At 27.2% G+C, this 15,783-nt stretch overlaps 1 protein-coding gene across 2 annotated transcripts in view; it reads left to right on the top strand.

The window, feature by feature from the left end:
* Positions 1–15,783, top strand: part of LOC107448683 (nuclear receptor corepressor 2) — an 86,081-nt gene that overhangs the window by 63,191 nt on the left and 7,107 nt on the right. For both annotated transcript variants that reach the window (XM_016063980.3, XM_016063981.4), the window contains 18 exons: positions 439–557; positions 1,749–1,977; positions 3,257–3,436; positions 3,942–4,058; positions 4,177–4,233; positions 4,892–4,944; positions 5,054–5,120; positions 6,078–6,163; positions 6,871–7,024; positions 7,809–8,042; positions 9,078–9,212; positions 10,100–10,392; positions 11,251–11,321; positions 11,928–12,099; positions 13,451–13,566; positions 13,660–13,746; positions 13,911–14,101; positions 15,102–15,267. In XM_016063980.3, the coding sequence (XP_015919466.1) occupies positions 439–557; positions 1,749–1,977; positions 3,257–3,436; positions 3,942–4,058; positions 4,177–4,233; positions 4,892–4,944; positions 5,054–5,120; positions 6,078–6,163; positions 6,871–7,024; positions 7,809–8,042; positions 9,078–9,212; positions 10,100–10,392; positions 11,251–11,321; positions 11,928–12,099; positions 13,451–13,566; positions 13,660–13,746; positions 13,911–14,101; positions 15,102–15,267 (2,527 nt within the window). The remainder of the gene's footprint in view (positions 1–438; positions 558–1,748; positions 1,978–3,256; positions 3,437–3,941; positions 4,059–4,176; positions 4,234–4,891; positions 4,945–5,053; positions 5,121–6,077; positions 6,164–6,870; positions 7,025–7,808; positions 8,043–9,077; positions 9,213–10,099; positions 10,393–11,250; positions 11,322–11,927; positions 12,100–13,450; positions 13,567–13,659; positions 13,747–13,910; positions 14,102–15,101; positions 15,268–15,783) is intronic.

Raw genomic sequence — 15,783 nt, 5'->3', positions numbered from 1 at the left:
AAACTTTAAATTATTTCTGTACGTTATTATGTAGTAATACTGTTTTAAGAAGTTTTTTCACGAACTGCATGTTCTGAAAAAGCAAAATATAGTTCAAGACCACTTAGAATTTTTTTCAACAATCCAGAGGTTTTTGTCATTATGAGTTTCATTTCTTAAGACATATTTAATGCAATTTTCCATGTTTTGTGAGAAAAAAGGCAGTCTGAAAAAAACATATTAACCCAGGAAAAGATTTGAACTGAAGATTGTTAAAAGAGTTATTATTTAGTATTGTTATAAATTTGGTACGAATGGTAATAAGAATGTAAACTTTTTTAACAGAAATATTTTAAACAGGTTTCACTGAATATAGATGCCTTTAAAATGATTTGTATTGCACATGTTTCTTATATTTAAATGATATGACATTATTCTAAAGTGACATGTTTATTATAGGTGGATTCTAGGCAGTCTAATGACAGTCATGCAATTGAAAGGTATAATGATCAACATGTTAGGAGAAGACTAAATCTGAGGCCAACACCCGCTCTTGATTATAATTTAGAGAGGGAAAGGTAATTTTTTCATAAACACATACATTTTGAAATTTGCATGGACTATTTGCCCGTTTCTATTCCTCAATTAAGAAATAATTTTTAGGCTTGAATTATTTATTCTTTTATTTATTCTTATTTATTTATTTTTTATTTATTTTTGTTTATTAATTAACATTTGTAATGTAAGAAAATTTAACTCCTTAAGATTTTACGAAATGACTAATTTTATAGTTGATTTTAATGCTGTATAAGTTACTTTTTTATGCCTGCTTGAATATTTAAGCATGAGTGCTACATACTAAGCCCTTGTAGTAAATATAGTGATACGTTTTGCAAATCAGTGTCAGAGTATGATTTAGAAATTTGGTGACTGCAGGCAAAATTTATTTCAAAATATATCATTAAATTGATTTAGTTGTGCATGTTTTTATTTTTTCAAAAAACTTAAGTATTCTTGAGTGCTAAAAAATATTTTTTGTTTTCCTGAATAGTTTGAAGTTTAAGCAAAAATATTGCATGTAGAAAACCTGATTTTGTATGAAATGTAAAAATACAAGTTTTTCTGCATAGCAAACCAGGTATTCACATGTTAGAGAAACATAGTTTAAAGAAAAAACATTGTTAGAAATCTAGCAATTTGTGAAAATACAAGAAGTTGTCTAAAATTCTTGGGCTTCTAAATCTCTCTGACTTTTCATAAATGTTTTTTTTTATACCTTCAGATACCTAGCTAAATGTCCCCATTTAGCTAGGTATCTGAATGTATGGACCTGGTGGGTTTATATTTTTTATTGAGAGCTTATCGGTATTGGACCCTTCTCGTGCCAACTGTAATGGTCGCGGTCTTAAATTGCCACTGTCTCCAGTTCTGTACTTGCAATAAATTAAAAAGTACATGGCATAGCTTGTACAAAAATGGTTACAGTTTTTAGTTTTTGAGTTTGTCGCTTTCAATGATGTTTTGTGTTCTCCCATGCCACTGAAATTTTTTTTGCCAAAACTGATGGCTGTTTTGGCACAAGATATATTGCACCTTGCTTGATACCCAGCTTCTACCAATAAACTTGATCTTGTCCCATTGTAAGAGCTTATTTATGGCAAAGAAGCTTTTTAACATTATTTTTGCTTTTATTTTTCACAATGTAATGTATTCATATTGTTAGATTAAAGATGTTCCAAGCAATTAATATTTCACAATTATATAATTAGGTATCTGGATGCCATGCGATATCAATATGAAAGAGAGGTTGCACTTGGTGTTCCCTATTCTAATTCTGCCATGACTGCCAGAACTCTTAAGCCACCTGTTGTTAGTGTACATACGCCATCTGAAATTGATGCAGCACAGCCAATCAAAAGACCTCGACTTGCAGTTGAACCTAAAGCTCCCGTCCACCAACCTCTTTTAATAGATACAAGAAATGTTGTGATAAAAAAAGTAAGTATAGTTTCGTGTAATTTTTAACTTTTTTTCTGCCATTCTTAATAAATTATTTCAGTTTTTGTTAAGAACGGTATTGCTAAAATGGTTATGTGAATTCAACTATAAATGGAAATGTTTGCCTGTAATTTATTTTCTAAATTTATTGTATTTGATATTCACATATTGTTTTACGCATTTTCTTTTTATGATTTCTCAGCATTTTTATTTATCGTGTTAATTTGAAAATACAGTAGTGCCAATTATTCAGACCAATAAGGAACAGAGCCGATCCGGATAATTGGACGACTTTACAAAAAAAAAGTGGGGGGGGGGACAGCTATGAGAATGTAAGTAACTTCTCAACTCTTATTCAAGGCTTAGGACTGGCAATTATAGTTGTGTCTATAGCCTATTATAAATGGCATATTTGAAAGCTTTTAATTTTATAAAATTTTATTAGAAACTACCTGCCATCTAGATTGAAACCGGGTGGAAAGAGCGTGAGTCGCTTTTCTAGGTTACCACGAGACAAAAGGTACCGCGAGACAAAAGAAGGCATTTTTCGACCTCTTACAGATATTCTGAAAATTAATATTTTTCTAAATTTCTTTCTTTTTTTTTCTTTCTTTTTTTTAAGAAGAAAGTGAGAACATGATCCGGATAATAGGACAATTTGATAAATTGACTTTTGGATAATTGACACTGCTGTAACTAGGTATTCCTTTATTTAAATTAGTAAAAAAAATATCATAATGATGAAAATTTCATTTTAAACATATGTGTTGAAAAGATATTTTTTAAATCCAAATATTATCTGTTGTTCTTTTCTTATAGTTATTAAATTAAATAAATTAATTATTAAATAAATTTATTCAGTTATATGCTAGCGAAACCATTTTTCTATAATAACAACTGATTAGCTGATTATTTATAGATTCATATAAATGAGTGAGTGTGTAGCAACATAAACGGAACTTAGGGGGGAAAAAATTTTACATTTAATATTTTATATTATCAATAAAAGTTAGATGGTTAATGTTGTCTCTAATGGCTGGTGTTTTGTTGAAACAGTTGTTACTCTGGCAAAGAAAATGACACTTTCATAAAATGTCAGCTAATTCTTTTGCCTATTTTAATATTCAACAAGAAAGGCTGAATACCAATTTTTAAATTAGATATTTAGTATATTTAGCATTCATTATAGTTTTCTTTTGAAAGGTTGAAATGTGTGGTAAACATATAAATTATGCGTTGTACATCTTAATTAACCTTTTTTTAAATTATTTTATTTCAGGAGCCTGCCTATACACCTCAAGTTGAAGCTATTTCTCCAACGCTACCATCTGAAGAAGGTCGTTGTGAATCTCCTCCCTCACGTGTAACTAATAAAGATATAATCCTTGGTAAAATCAAAGTACTAGATAAAGAAATTAATCAGGTTGAAAACCAAATCAACAAACTTCAAAAGAAAGCTGTAAGTTAGAATTCCCGCATTTTAAAATTATCTCTCTAATATTTCAAGTTTTGTTGTCGTTAGAATCAATATTGCTTTGAACAATGTTAATTTGCTTTGATTGTGAATTTTTAAAAAATGATCATTATTTTACTGATTTAACTGTATTTGTTTTACTTTACTATTTGTCTTCAAATTTTAAATTTCAATTAGATTAGTGCTGATGCATATATTAAAATACTTTTAATATAGTTATTTCATGCTACATGCTGTAGTTATTTATTTTGCAAGGAATTTTATAAGGGAAAGGGGACACAGAAAAAACTGAATTAACAAAAAATTTTGTCTTAACTGGAAAGTAGAATTTTTTTTGTTTCTCTGGAAGAGATAAAAATGGTTTCGTCACTTAAAAGTGTTATTTGTTCAATTATTTATTTGTACTTTTAACTTTCCCCATCATTTGTAATTATTGATGCAAATATTCAAATAACAAGATTATTTATTGAATTACTTTTATTTATTTTAGACTGAACTAGAAGCTGAAGCAAACAAACCATCTGAATCGAAGGAAGCAGTAAAAGATGTTAGTCCTGTTGAAACTAAACAAATGAGTGTAGCACAAATTATATACTCAGAAAATAGGGTACTATTACAGTCTATTATTCTCTTCTTTTCAAAAATAAGTTTGTACAATTGTGTTTAAAGCTGCTAAGTCTTGTGTTTTAAAATTGTACTCAAAGTGAATTTTCTTTTTCTTTTAGAGTAAAGCACAAGAATCCCACGCAATTTTAGAAAAATTAGGTCCCAAAATTGAAATTGTAAGTATAAGTAATTATGTGTAGTAATAAATAATTTTGTTTGAATTTATAAGTAAGATTATTAGAGATCAGTCTTGGTTGTTTTACCAGGTCCTTTTTTTTTGTAATTCTCGAGAAATTAGTTTTTAATTTTGTGAAAATAATGTGTAACGTTATGAAAACTAATATGAATTTCTCTGAAAATTATTTTTATGTAATTTATGTATGAAAATACTGTAAAATTATATGAGCAATAGTCTTTAAATTTTAAAATTAAATATTAGTCTTATAAGACGTGTTCAGTTAAATAAAGTTTCTTAAATTATCTTAGAATCAAGCTTAAAATATTGCTTGTAAATTATAATTTATAAATAAATGCTGATAAGAAATATTGCTTATAAACTAATATGTGTATTGAATATTGATTGACATTAAATTTTAAAAACTAATTTGTATTTTTAAATTTATTTATTAATAATGTAATTATTCTTAGTCTTAAATTTTTATTTAAAAGCTTTCACCTTTCCAAAATAGTAATCAATGTAAATCTTGATTGGTTGAATGTAGATTTAAAATTATTAGATCAGTTGATAAACAATTTTTTATCTTGTATATTTATTTATGGCATTAAATCTTTTGTCTTATATTGTTTAATTTTGTCTAATATTTATTTTTACAGCCTATGTACAATCAACCCTCTGATACAGCAGTGTATTATTCAAATAAACAAAGGTAATAACTTTAAATTTTTGTTTGCATAAAATGTCAGTTAGAGTATTTTTTTTCTTTTCATAATTTTATTGTTTGTTTTAATTAAAATTCTCTAATTTTTATTTTTTAGGTATCAAATGTTAAAAAGTAGACTTTCAAAATGTTTGAAAAGGCGCCATAGAGAAAGGGAGTTAAGAGTAAGTATTTGTTTTTAAGAGTTTTTGTTTATTTATCCTCCAAAGGTTTTAGGCACCGAGCAAAATTAAATTGAAGTGTCATTGTCACGCTTATTTCATCATTTCTTATTTTTTTTAAATGCAGAGAGTCACACGAGAAAAAAAGCCTGGATTAACGCTCAAAAGATTAATTTAATCTTTACTGTGCGAGGATTTGAAAATTTTACACTTCTTTAAATATGGGTTGTGCACAATTTAAAGTCAAGTTTGTGTAATTTACAACTTATTGTACTAAGATTAGTGCCGGTGACTATTTGTTTCTAATTGTTAAACTTATATATTATATTGTATCTTAAATTGCAAAAATACTTTATTCAAAACTAACAATATTCAATATGGTTGTACTATAACTTAATAATAGAGTGTGCTTACCATTTGCATTGTTACTTCTAAATTAGTTATTCATACTTTCATTTAAGTAATAGTTGCACGTCATACCAGAAATTGTCCTGTATATCTGTTTTTTTTTTCCATTTAAAATTTTTAGCTAGCTTAGAAAGCTATTGTAAATAATAAGTAATTCTTTAATTCAATAATAATATATTTGTTATTGCGTAGATTCTGTTTTTGCTATAGCCAATTAGCTAAGTGTTTTTCTAAGTTGCAATCATTCAAGATGATTAAAATTAATTCAATTAGTTGTACATGATCATTAATAGCTTCAGTCAGAACTGAGACTTGTCTAATTTTAAATGTATACTGAAGATTGTGTTTAATTCTTTCTAATTTGCGGCAGTTTTTTATTGCTCATAGGGTTCACTGGTAAAAATTTTAAGCTACATTCATTGTAGTATTATTTAATGAAAATTGCTTTTTAATTTACATCTGTATGTGTAATCCTGTTTTTCTATTTTTTTTAAAAATAATTTTCTCTTAATCTAGAATCTAGACCCATCTAAAATATTATATTTATTTTAGGAAAAACACCTGACTGAGTCCTATAGTAAATTGATGCAGGATTGGACTAAAAAAATGGAAAAGAAAGAAAGCAACGCTGCAAAAAAGTAAGATTGTTATATATTTATGTCGCATGAAGTAATTATTTCTTGTCTAATCTAAATTGTTGTTTATTTCATCAATATAAACTTGAAATCAATATTGCTAGTCAAGTTATTGTAATGTACAATGTCATCACAAAAGGTCATCATAAAATGCTTTTTATAGCAGCTTATAACATAGGAAATATATGTCCTACATTGAATGTGTGAGTAGTTTTAGAATGTGTGTGAGTAGCTTTTTTAATTGTGGAAGGCAGCGGTGTTTATTGAAAAAGTTATAAATTAATTTTGACATATTTCATTCATTAGAAACATTTTGAAGACATTTTATTTTTATTCATACCATAATTTAGCAACCAACTATGATGACACTCATACCTTATTGACTTTTTCTTGCAGTTTAAAAATTATTTTTACTATTACAGTAAAACCTCTGTTAAAGACCACCTTGAAACAAGACTATTATTTGTATGGATTTCTTTAAATGTAGCTTTCTTTTTATCGTTTTGCACATTCACCTATATTTTCTTAAAAATCATAATATTTTTGGGGTTTACTATGGGTCAGTCATAGTTTTGTAGTGTTTGTTAACAAACTATTTATCAGGAATCGTGACCTCCTCATATTTTGTTGATAGATATTTCAACCATTTTCTAACATAAACTTTTACCTGGTACATTTTTATTGAAACAAATTTTGTTTTCTCTTCTCAGAGCAAAAGATTCCAAACTGAGAGAATTTTTCGAAAAGCAATTTCCAGAACTAAAAAAACAGAGAGAAGACAAAGAGAGAATATCTAGAGTTAGTACTAGAATTAGAAGTGAATCGGAATGGGAAGAAATAATAGATGGTCTACAAGAACAAGAGGTAAATTTGATTTAAAATCTGTAACATGGCACTTTTATGTATTTATTATTTTTTTGTCAAATATTTTCTTCAGATTGATATATTTCCCATGGATTATCGAATTTTTACCTTATAATGGAACAGGAAATTATTTCTTCACATTATTTAAGTAAAATAAGTATAGATGTTTTAATTAAAATAGTGCCAGTTCCTTATTTTTTAAAATGTGCAACTAAACAATCAGTTTTATTGGAGCCTCTTTTGAAAATGAAAATAAATGCCTTAATTCTGCTGTTCTTTTTCACTTGCTAGTTAATTTATTTTGTCTCTTTTTAGATTGTTAAGACTGTTTTACAAATTATATTTTAAAAAAAAATTAGTTTATAAGGAATCTGCTGACAGTTTTAGTAGTTAAGTTATAAAAGTTAATAGTAGCCATTAGTGACCTTAAATTTGGTAATCAGACCATTTATGATTTTGAATGCTGTTATGTAATTTTTATCTACACAAGTTAGATCAAACCAGTAATGCAGTTTTTTATTCTCTTATGGCTTAAAAATTAATGAATAGGAACCGAAAATAATAATAAACTTACTTAATTCTCTTCCGCTTAAAATAAGCTATATATTCAATTTATAAAAGTTTATTTGCTTTTTCCTTTAATACTAATATTTAAATTTTTTTTTGCAACTTTGCTTTAGTAGAAAATATGTTTAAGGATTCATTTTTTCGTGTTTTTATCATGTTTAGAATACAATCTTTTCAACAATGTCTAATTTAAACTTCATAATTTTTTTCTCAATAGATGGAAGAAAAGAAAATGAGAAGCTATGCTGTGATACCCCCAATTATATTAGATAGCCGGCAAAGGAGGTTATGGTATGTAAATAACAATGGATTGGTAGAAGATCTTAGTCAAGAATACAAAGAGAAACAGTTGCTAAATATTTGGACAGACCAAGAGAAAGAAATCTTCAGAGAAAAATATCTTCAACATCCTAAAAACTTTGCCTTCATTGCCTCCTGTTTAGATAGAAAGGTAAATTATAAAATTCATTATTTCACTATTATTTAGAAATTTATTTTTGTACGTTGACCCCTATTGTCACAAAAACAGATATTATTGCACTATGCTATAATTTTTTAAAATGATAATGCAAATATTTGCTTAAAACTTGAATAATATAAATTTTAAAAGTATTTAACTTGAAAGGATGTGTAATAAGCAGTATTTTTGCTTTATTTAATTTTGAATTTGATATTTAAGATTATCTTTGGAAAAGAAATAGGTACAATACTTGATCTAAAATTTAATTTACTGCTTGAAAGGTTAAATATCTTATTTTTGGTTATTTATGTATCCCCTGATATATATTTTTTAACAGTTTTTTTTCCTTTTAATTTATTGCCAATACTGGATGATAAGTAATGCATATTGGCAGTAGACTAGAAAAATTAAGAAAGTCCCCATCTCACATCCTTAATTCAAAGAGAATTGATGTTTCGAGTTCGTTGTGAGGTAACATTGAACAAAATAGTTGTTCAAAAAATTTTGTTGACACTTCATAATTAATAACGTCTTAAAAGAAATTATTTTTTTTGTTTGCTTTCAAAGCAAATAATGTTAAGATGTTATCATTGTTAAAATAATATTGAGCATTATGGATTATTATTTACGGAGCAGCAAATGTGACAATGTCTCTGTCGTTAAAATTATAAGTCCACTATGGTCATGTGCTAAACAACAGGGTAGACTATTTTAACTTATCGCATTAGTGTACACATAAAATGTATAATTAGACCAGTGAGTAATGAGACTAACGCTTAGAGAGTTAATGAATTCTAGTGAAAGATAATTATAAATATATTTTATTAAGATTGCTGACTCACAATATTTTGAATTCTAATTATAATTATAATTCTAATTTAATTCTAATTATATTGTGTAAGTAAAAAATGGCGTAGTTAAATTTTTTTAAAACCTGACTCAGCATCACAACTTATTTATTATTAAATTTCATGACATTTGTTTGAAATATGTATTTTTTTTTCAAATGTTATGAATTGTTTCTAGACTGTTGCTGATTGCGTCCAGTATTACTATCTCTCTAAGAAAAGTGAGAATTATAAACAACTGCTGAAGAGGCACAGTGTTCGAAAAAGAACTAGAGCTTTAGTGAAACCTCCTCAAAATCAACAAGTTTCTCAGGTAAAATATCTTTTACTTTTTTCAAATTTTTTAGGTTTACGTATTATTTCCTTTTGTCTTTGTGGATGCTTTGCTAAACTTTTAGGAAGAAATAGTTATTTTTTAAATTTTTTCTTTTTAATAAAGACAACATTGTATCGACGTACTTTTCAATAGAAATGAATTTTTCGAAAATTTTAATAGAATGGAATAGAATAGAATAGTATTTGTTTCTTAAGTGTAACAGAATATTAAAAAAAATTTTTTTTAATGTCTATTTCTATGTTTTTCTTAATTTGAGATTTTTTCTTTGGAATGCATACTAATTTTAACTGCATAACTAGACAACATTAGAAAAATCATACTAAAATGAAGGAATGAAAAAAGTAATAATAAAAATATGAAAAAAATTAATAAATTAATTATAAAAACTAAATCAGAAGTGGACTTATCATTAAAAGGAGTGGCTAAGAAAATAATCTTTTTCCTAAAAAGATGAAATAAAAAGTGTTTTTAAGGGATGGGATGGAGTCTCATTTTTACAAAAAGGGCAAGGAAGGCGCATTTGCGTGGATCAAAGGACAGGCTGCCTTTTTTAAAAACGCTTAGGCAGAACACTGCAAAGTAAGCAAAAATCCTTAAAAAGTTTTTACTGTAATGACCTTAGAGCTTGCCTGATTTTGCCAGTTTCTGATAAGCTATTAAAATGCTGTTTTTTTCTTTTCTCTTTTAGTAAAATCCTACTTAAGATAGTCTACCTTAGATAATCTACCTTAGACATGTTAACTTTTAGATATAATTTAAGAATAATATTGCCTATAATTCAAGCCTTTAAAAATATATCTGTTAAAACCCCAATCATTGATGTTTTTATTATCACTGATTATAAATATTTTTCCTTTGTCTAGAGCACTGGTGTGACAACTAGGCAACAAGAAGATGCTAAGGCATCTCTAGTATCAAGCTGCAGTACCACACAATCAACCATAGACCCTTCCTATACTCGGATATCTGAGTGCAAGACAGCCACGGTTTCAAGTCCCGCTATCATTTCATGTTCTGTCTCTATCACGAACTGCACAGTTGTTACTACTGTTGGTGGGGAAACGTGTACAACTACTTCAACCTTTGAATCCAAAACTAACAACTCTAGTACTAGCAAATATGATCTTGGGAAAATGCCTCTTCCAAATAATATTAGGTGATTAAAAAATTTTTACAAAAAATTTCTTTCACTTCATACCTTGATTTCCTATGCCAATATGTATAATGTACGATGTTCCTTGCATTGGTTCAATTTATTGTAATAAGTGCTGTTATTTATTAATGAAGTCATATGCAAGCATTATGAAGTGCTAGCTCTTAAAAATTAATTTAAAACCTTATGAGATTAAATTTTTATAATTTTTGAAACCATGCAAATAATGAAATTGAATTGAAAAGTTTCAGAAAATAATCAAGCTTATGTTTGTAAGGAGTTCACCTCAAAAACCAAGATTTGGGATAAGTAATTAAGGGTTATTTTTTTAACTTGTGATTGTTTCCTGAAAATGTCATTGTTACATGACATTGCTTATTATTTAAAACTACTTCAGACCTGTCATTGTGACATACAGATCAAGCCCACGACAAGCATTTTTGCAAAGCCATGATTTCTCATCTAATTTTTTTTAAACTGAAAGCAAAATGTATAAAACATAAAAATTTAATATCGTATTACATTGCAAAAAAAGAAAAAAAGAAAAAGATTCTAGTTTTTTTTTCTTTTCTTTTCATATTTTCCAAGATAGTCAAGCAAAACAGATGTTGTAAAACATAAAAACTGTTAGGCATAAAGAAAATAGCTTTCTTTTGTATTATTCACTTAATTTAAATAACTTGAGTTAACTAGTATTTCGTTTTCTTAATTGTCACTTATTTAAAAATAAAACCTATAACTTTGTAACTAACAGTGCATTTTATATCTATAAAATTTTCAAACTTGATAGTAAATAGTTTTTGTAAATGGATGTTTCTATTATGCCAGCATATTTCTTATATTATAAAATTTCAATTACAGGAAAAAGAAGGAAATTCAAAAGCTCGAAAATAAAGAAGACCATTGTGATAGTGATACTAGTGATCATCCTAGTGAGTAATTAATTAATCATACCATATTCTTGCTTTGAGTTGGATATATTATTGGTTTCGTATGAAAATGTTATCATACCATTCTGCAAATTCTAACTTGTACATTTGAAAAATCAGGAGACATTTAAAATTTCTCATATCTTGAGTCTAAATATCATATTTAAAATGAATAACATTAGGCTGTAACAAGTAAAAATAACTAAGGTGCCAAGTTACAGTGGCCTTTTAAAAAATTACATTTTTAGTATTTTTTTTATAACTTTTCTTTCATTGTGTTTTATGAATGAACCAATAAAATTTTGAATAATATTTTCAGTATGAGATAAAGAACAGGCACTTCATTATTTACAATATGAAAACATTGTTTTGTGTTTTTCAATATGTTAGTAGAAAATTACATTTTCTGCATTAAGTTACAAGGATAATAATACTCCTATTTATAATTTGTTCATCCTTAAACAGCTTCAAATAACTTCATGAGTAACTTTGATGAAGTAAATAAATAAGCAAAACGTAAATCTTTTTTCGCGACCCAAAGTGTTCAACATTATTTGTAACTGTTGCAATGAAAAGATGCTAACTGATTGATGTCTTGTTGTATTTCAGATGAAAATAATCCTTCTCAACCGTGTGCTGTTTGTAAACAAGAACTGGATAATTTCCTCCAATCAAGGCCTTTGACGAGATCCAACTGTAGTTTATTTGGTCTGAAGGAGAGTGATTTAGTTGGGGACATGCGAGTCTGTGCCTCTTGTCGTTTCAAGTCCGTAAGGAAAAGGTATAATGATTGTTTTAAATTATTTTGTTTAAAATGTTTAAATTTTATCAATTATTTCTGATGAGGGATGTTCCCCATAGAGGGGTTTACTTACTTGAGACAAACCAGGAGTCTGTCCAGACATTTTGTGAAAGGTCCTGTTTTTGTAAAATTCTGAAAAAACTATTCATAATTTGTGAATATAAAAGAAGCATTAAGTCACATTCTTCCAACCAGGGTCCTGCTTTTGTGAATTTGTGCAAATAGGGTCTTGTAATTGGAAAAATTGCTAAAAACCTTTCCAAGAAGTTTTTAAATTGTAAATCGATACAAGATTCTGCTCAACAATTGGTGCTACTAAATTAGAGATGCAACATACAAATATTTGCTATTTAGCCTATACTGTTAATCACAGAATATCAGAAGGGTCCGATTAAATGATAAATTATTTTGTGAAGGGTCCGTTTTTATGAAAATATATTTTGTGAAGGGTCCGTTAACGGACCCAAATTTCTTCTACACAGACACCTGCAAACAGTGGTTCTTGAGGTATTCCAGTAATCTTTTATAATTTTATTTGCTTTTTATATCAGCTATTCTTATTATCGAGTTTTCTTGTATAATGCTTCAATGTTTTTGTTATATTAAGTAAAGAATGATATTGAAGTTTGACACAGAATTACTCATCATTCTGTATTTGTTATTAAGGTGTTAAATATTATAATCGTGGATCTGCTTGGAATGTCTCTAATTTTTGAAGAGTTAAGTTGAGATTGCTTTCACACAAAAAATGACGGGAAAAACGAACATATTTCTTTTAAAAGTTTTAATTTAGCTTTTAATTCCATTTTTTTAAAAAAGAATTATTATTTGAAAGTTAAATTAAAAATTAAATTACATTCTTAAGTTTTATGTAAAATTTATAAAAATGTAAAAATGATTAGAAATTCCTATCTATTGTTAGAATTACTATTTTTTGGGGGGGCCTTGAAACATTTACCTAAGTATTGGCAGCCATGATGCTTATTTAATTGTGTCAATAGGTATTAATTATATACCTACTGTACTGACATGATAGATATTGCGGTAATGGATGTTTTATGGTTTCCCAAAACAAAGTAGTACTGTTATATTTTTAAGTAAGTTTGTATTTGCATAATTATTAAATGCTAATCAAAAGTTGCTCTGTACATGTGCAGAATTTATAATTGTAGCATTTGTGGGAAAATATCAACATTAAAATTGAATGTTAAGATTAGTATTGTTATCCATGTACAATGTTACTTAATTATGAAGGTTTTAATTTAATATAATCAGAGATCTGTACTTAAAATGTATTTTGTATTACTACATGCAGTAACTTATATTATAGGTGTCCTATACCTACATGTAAGACTCCTAAAAGGAAAGTCAAAAGATTGCGTCCCTTGCCTGTTAAACTAGCTGAGCTATCAAAAGAAGCAAAAGATGTAATAATTGCTGAGATTCGTAAGTTTTGTTCAATTTTTTTTTGTTAATTATTCAGAGTGGCAATAATCTGTTTAAATATTGAACTGTATTTTTATTTTTTTTAAAAATTAGAAATTCCTCCTGATGTCAACAAGTGTTGTTCTGCATGTTTCAATAGAATTGTGAGAAAGTTGGAAAATAATCCATCTGCAGAAAATGGTAAATAATTTGTGCCGTCTTCTTAGTTTTTTTTCGAAATCAAATGTTTTCAACTATTGCAAACATGATCTTACATTTAAATGAAAAAAGTATTATATTTATCAATTCTTAATTTTTCTTGTATTTATTATAAATTTAAAAAAAAAAATTATTTTATATTCTAGAATCAAATGAAAATTCCCGTTGGAGTGATGAGGAAATGGACCTGATTAAAGAAGGTCTTAAGCAACATGGAATGGATTGGGAAGCAGTTTCTAATCTTGTAAACACAAAAACTAAACAGCAATGTAGAAATTTCTATTTCAATTACAGACGAAAGTATGGACTGGAAGATATTGTTCAAGAGTATAAAAAGGTATTTTGTTTAAATATCCAATTATTTACAACATACATTTTACTGATTTAAATTTTTGTGACTGCTTGGAGGTTATCTTCCCCCATTCTTACCTTAAAAGTGTCACAAGCCCCTTGCTAGACCCTAGCTACAGATGTGACAATTGTTGTCACAGCCCCCGGGAAAAGATTAAAATGCAGAATAGTTTCACTCAAAGTCATCCAGGAAGCAGTTTACAATCAGGATGCTTAGTGTTTTTAAAAAGTGCTTTTTTTATTTATGTTTTTTTAAAAGCTCTTAAAGGTGCTTTTTCTATTCCGGGTTTGTAAAAACTGCTTAATTTTCTATATTTTGGAAAGTGATTTTTTCTTTGCTGTATCGATTGTCGTTCTAAATTACAAAAAACGCATGATTTTTCACAATTTTCTCTGCAATATTTATCAGAAATTAGTTATTTTATTACGATTATGTAAAGTTTTGAATTTTATTGATTTTATGTTTATAAATGAAGAACTTTAAACGATAGAAATTTTTCTTTTTTTATTGCTGCACAGATCCTGATTATGATTTTTTTTGGAAAGTGAATAAATATATTAAGTGCTTGAAAGGTGCTTTTTTTTGTTGAAAAATCTGGCTATGTACTCTGATTATGGTTTAACCTAGAATTTCCTTGTCTTTTGGGTTTTGGGTTGGTTTCCAAAATTACTAGGCAAAAGAGTTTAAGTAATCACAAATCTGATTTAGGTTGTGTGAAGTGCCAATTGTAATTTAAAGAAATTCATTTAGCATAAAAAAAAATTTAGGTTATATGGTATCTTTTTTGCTTACATTGATACATCTTTTATATATTGTAAGATTTTTATTTTTAAAAATATAATTTCTTTATCACTAGTTTTCCAAATATTTTATTTTGTTTGGTCATAAATCAGTAGTAATAAGTAATACTACTTATTACTAAATTAGTTGCGAAACTGATAGTTTGTGAATTATTTTTTAATATTTTCCTGATTTTTGCTTATAGCTAAATGGAGGTAAAGATGGGACACTGCAAGATGGTAAACGTCCTCCTATTGTCACTGATGAAGAAGAAAGTGGAGAAACTACTTCAAGCTGTGATGAAAACGATCATTTTGTTGACAGTGATACAGCCAGTGCTCCTAGTCCTGTTGAGAAAGTTATCATTGAGGGTATGTAAATTGATAATTTTAAAGAAGATATGGAACTTTTGATATTAAGAAGATAAATGTAAAAAAATGTCTGTTTACAAAAACAAATTAATTTCTTGTTTTTAATATAATTTTTTGTGTGTGGTTAAATAAAGCAACCAACCTATTTACAGAAAGGAATTAAAAAACAATAGCTTGTGCATGAATTGCGTTCTTTAAAAGGAAAAAAATCTTACAAATGAAAAAAAAAATCTAATTTGAACTAAAGTTTTATATTTGAGATTAAAGAAAATAATTATCTTTTTATTTGTTGAAGAAAATAAAGAATGTTGGTTGCCACATACTTATAATGAATGTTAAGAAAAATTTAGTATTTTTTTTTTGTAATTATTTCTTTTTTGAAAAATGAGATTTTTGTATTTTATGAATTATTTTATAAAAATTCAGTTTGACATAGATTTAAGTAGTGTAATTGTGTCGTCTCATTAAGAAAAAATTAAATTTGTGACTTAAAATTCTAGAGTCAAATTTTGTAAG

The sequence above is a fragment of the Parasteatoda tepidariorum genome, chromosome 4 (genome assembly GCF_043381705.1).
Source record: "Parasteatoda tepidariorum isolate YZ-2023 chromosome 4, CAS_Ptep_4.0, whole genome shotgun sequence".
In the NCBI taxonomy this organism is placed as follows: Eukaryota; Metazoa; Arthropoda; class Arachnida; order Araneae; family Theridiidae; genus Parasteatoda; species Parasteatoda tepidariorum.
This window is presented reverse-complemented; position numbering and strand designations above follow the sequence as displayed.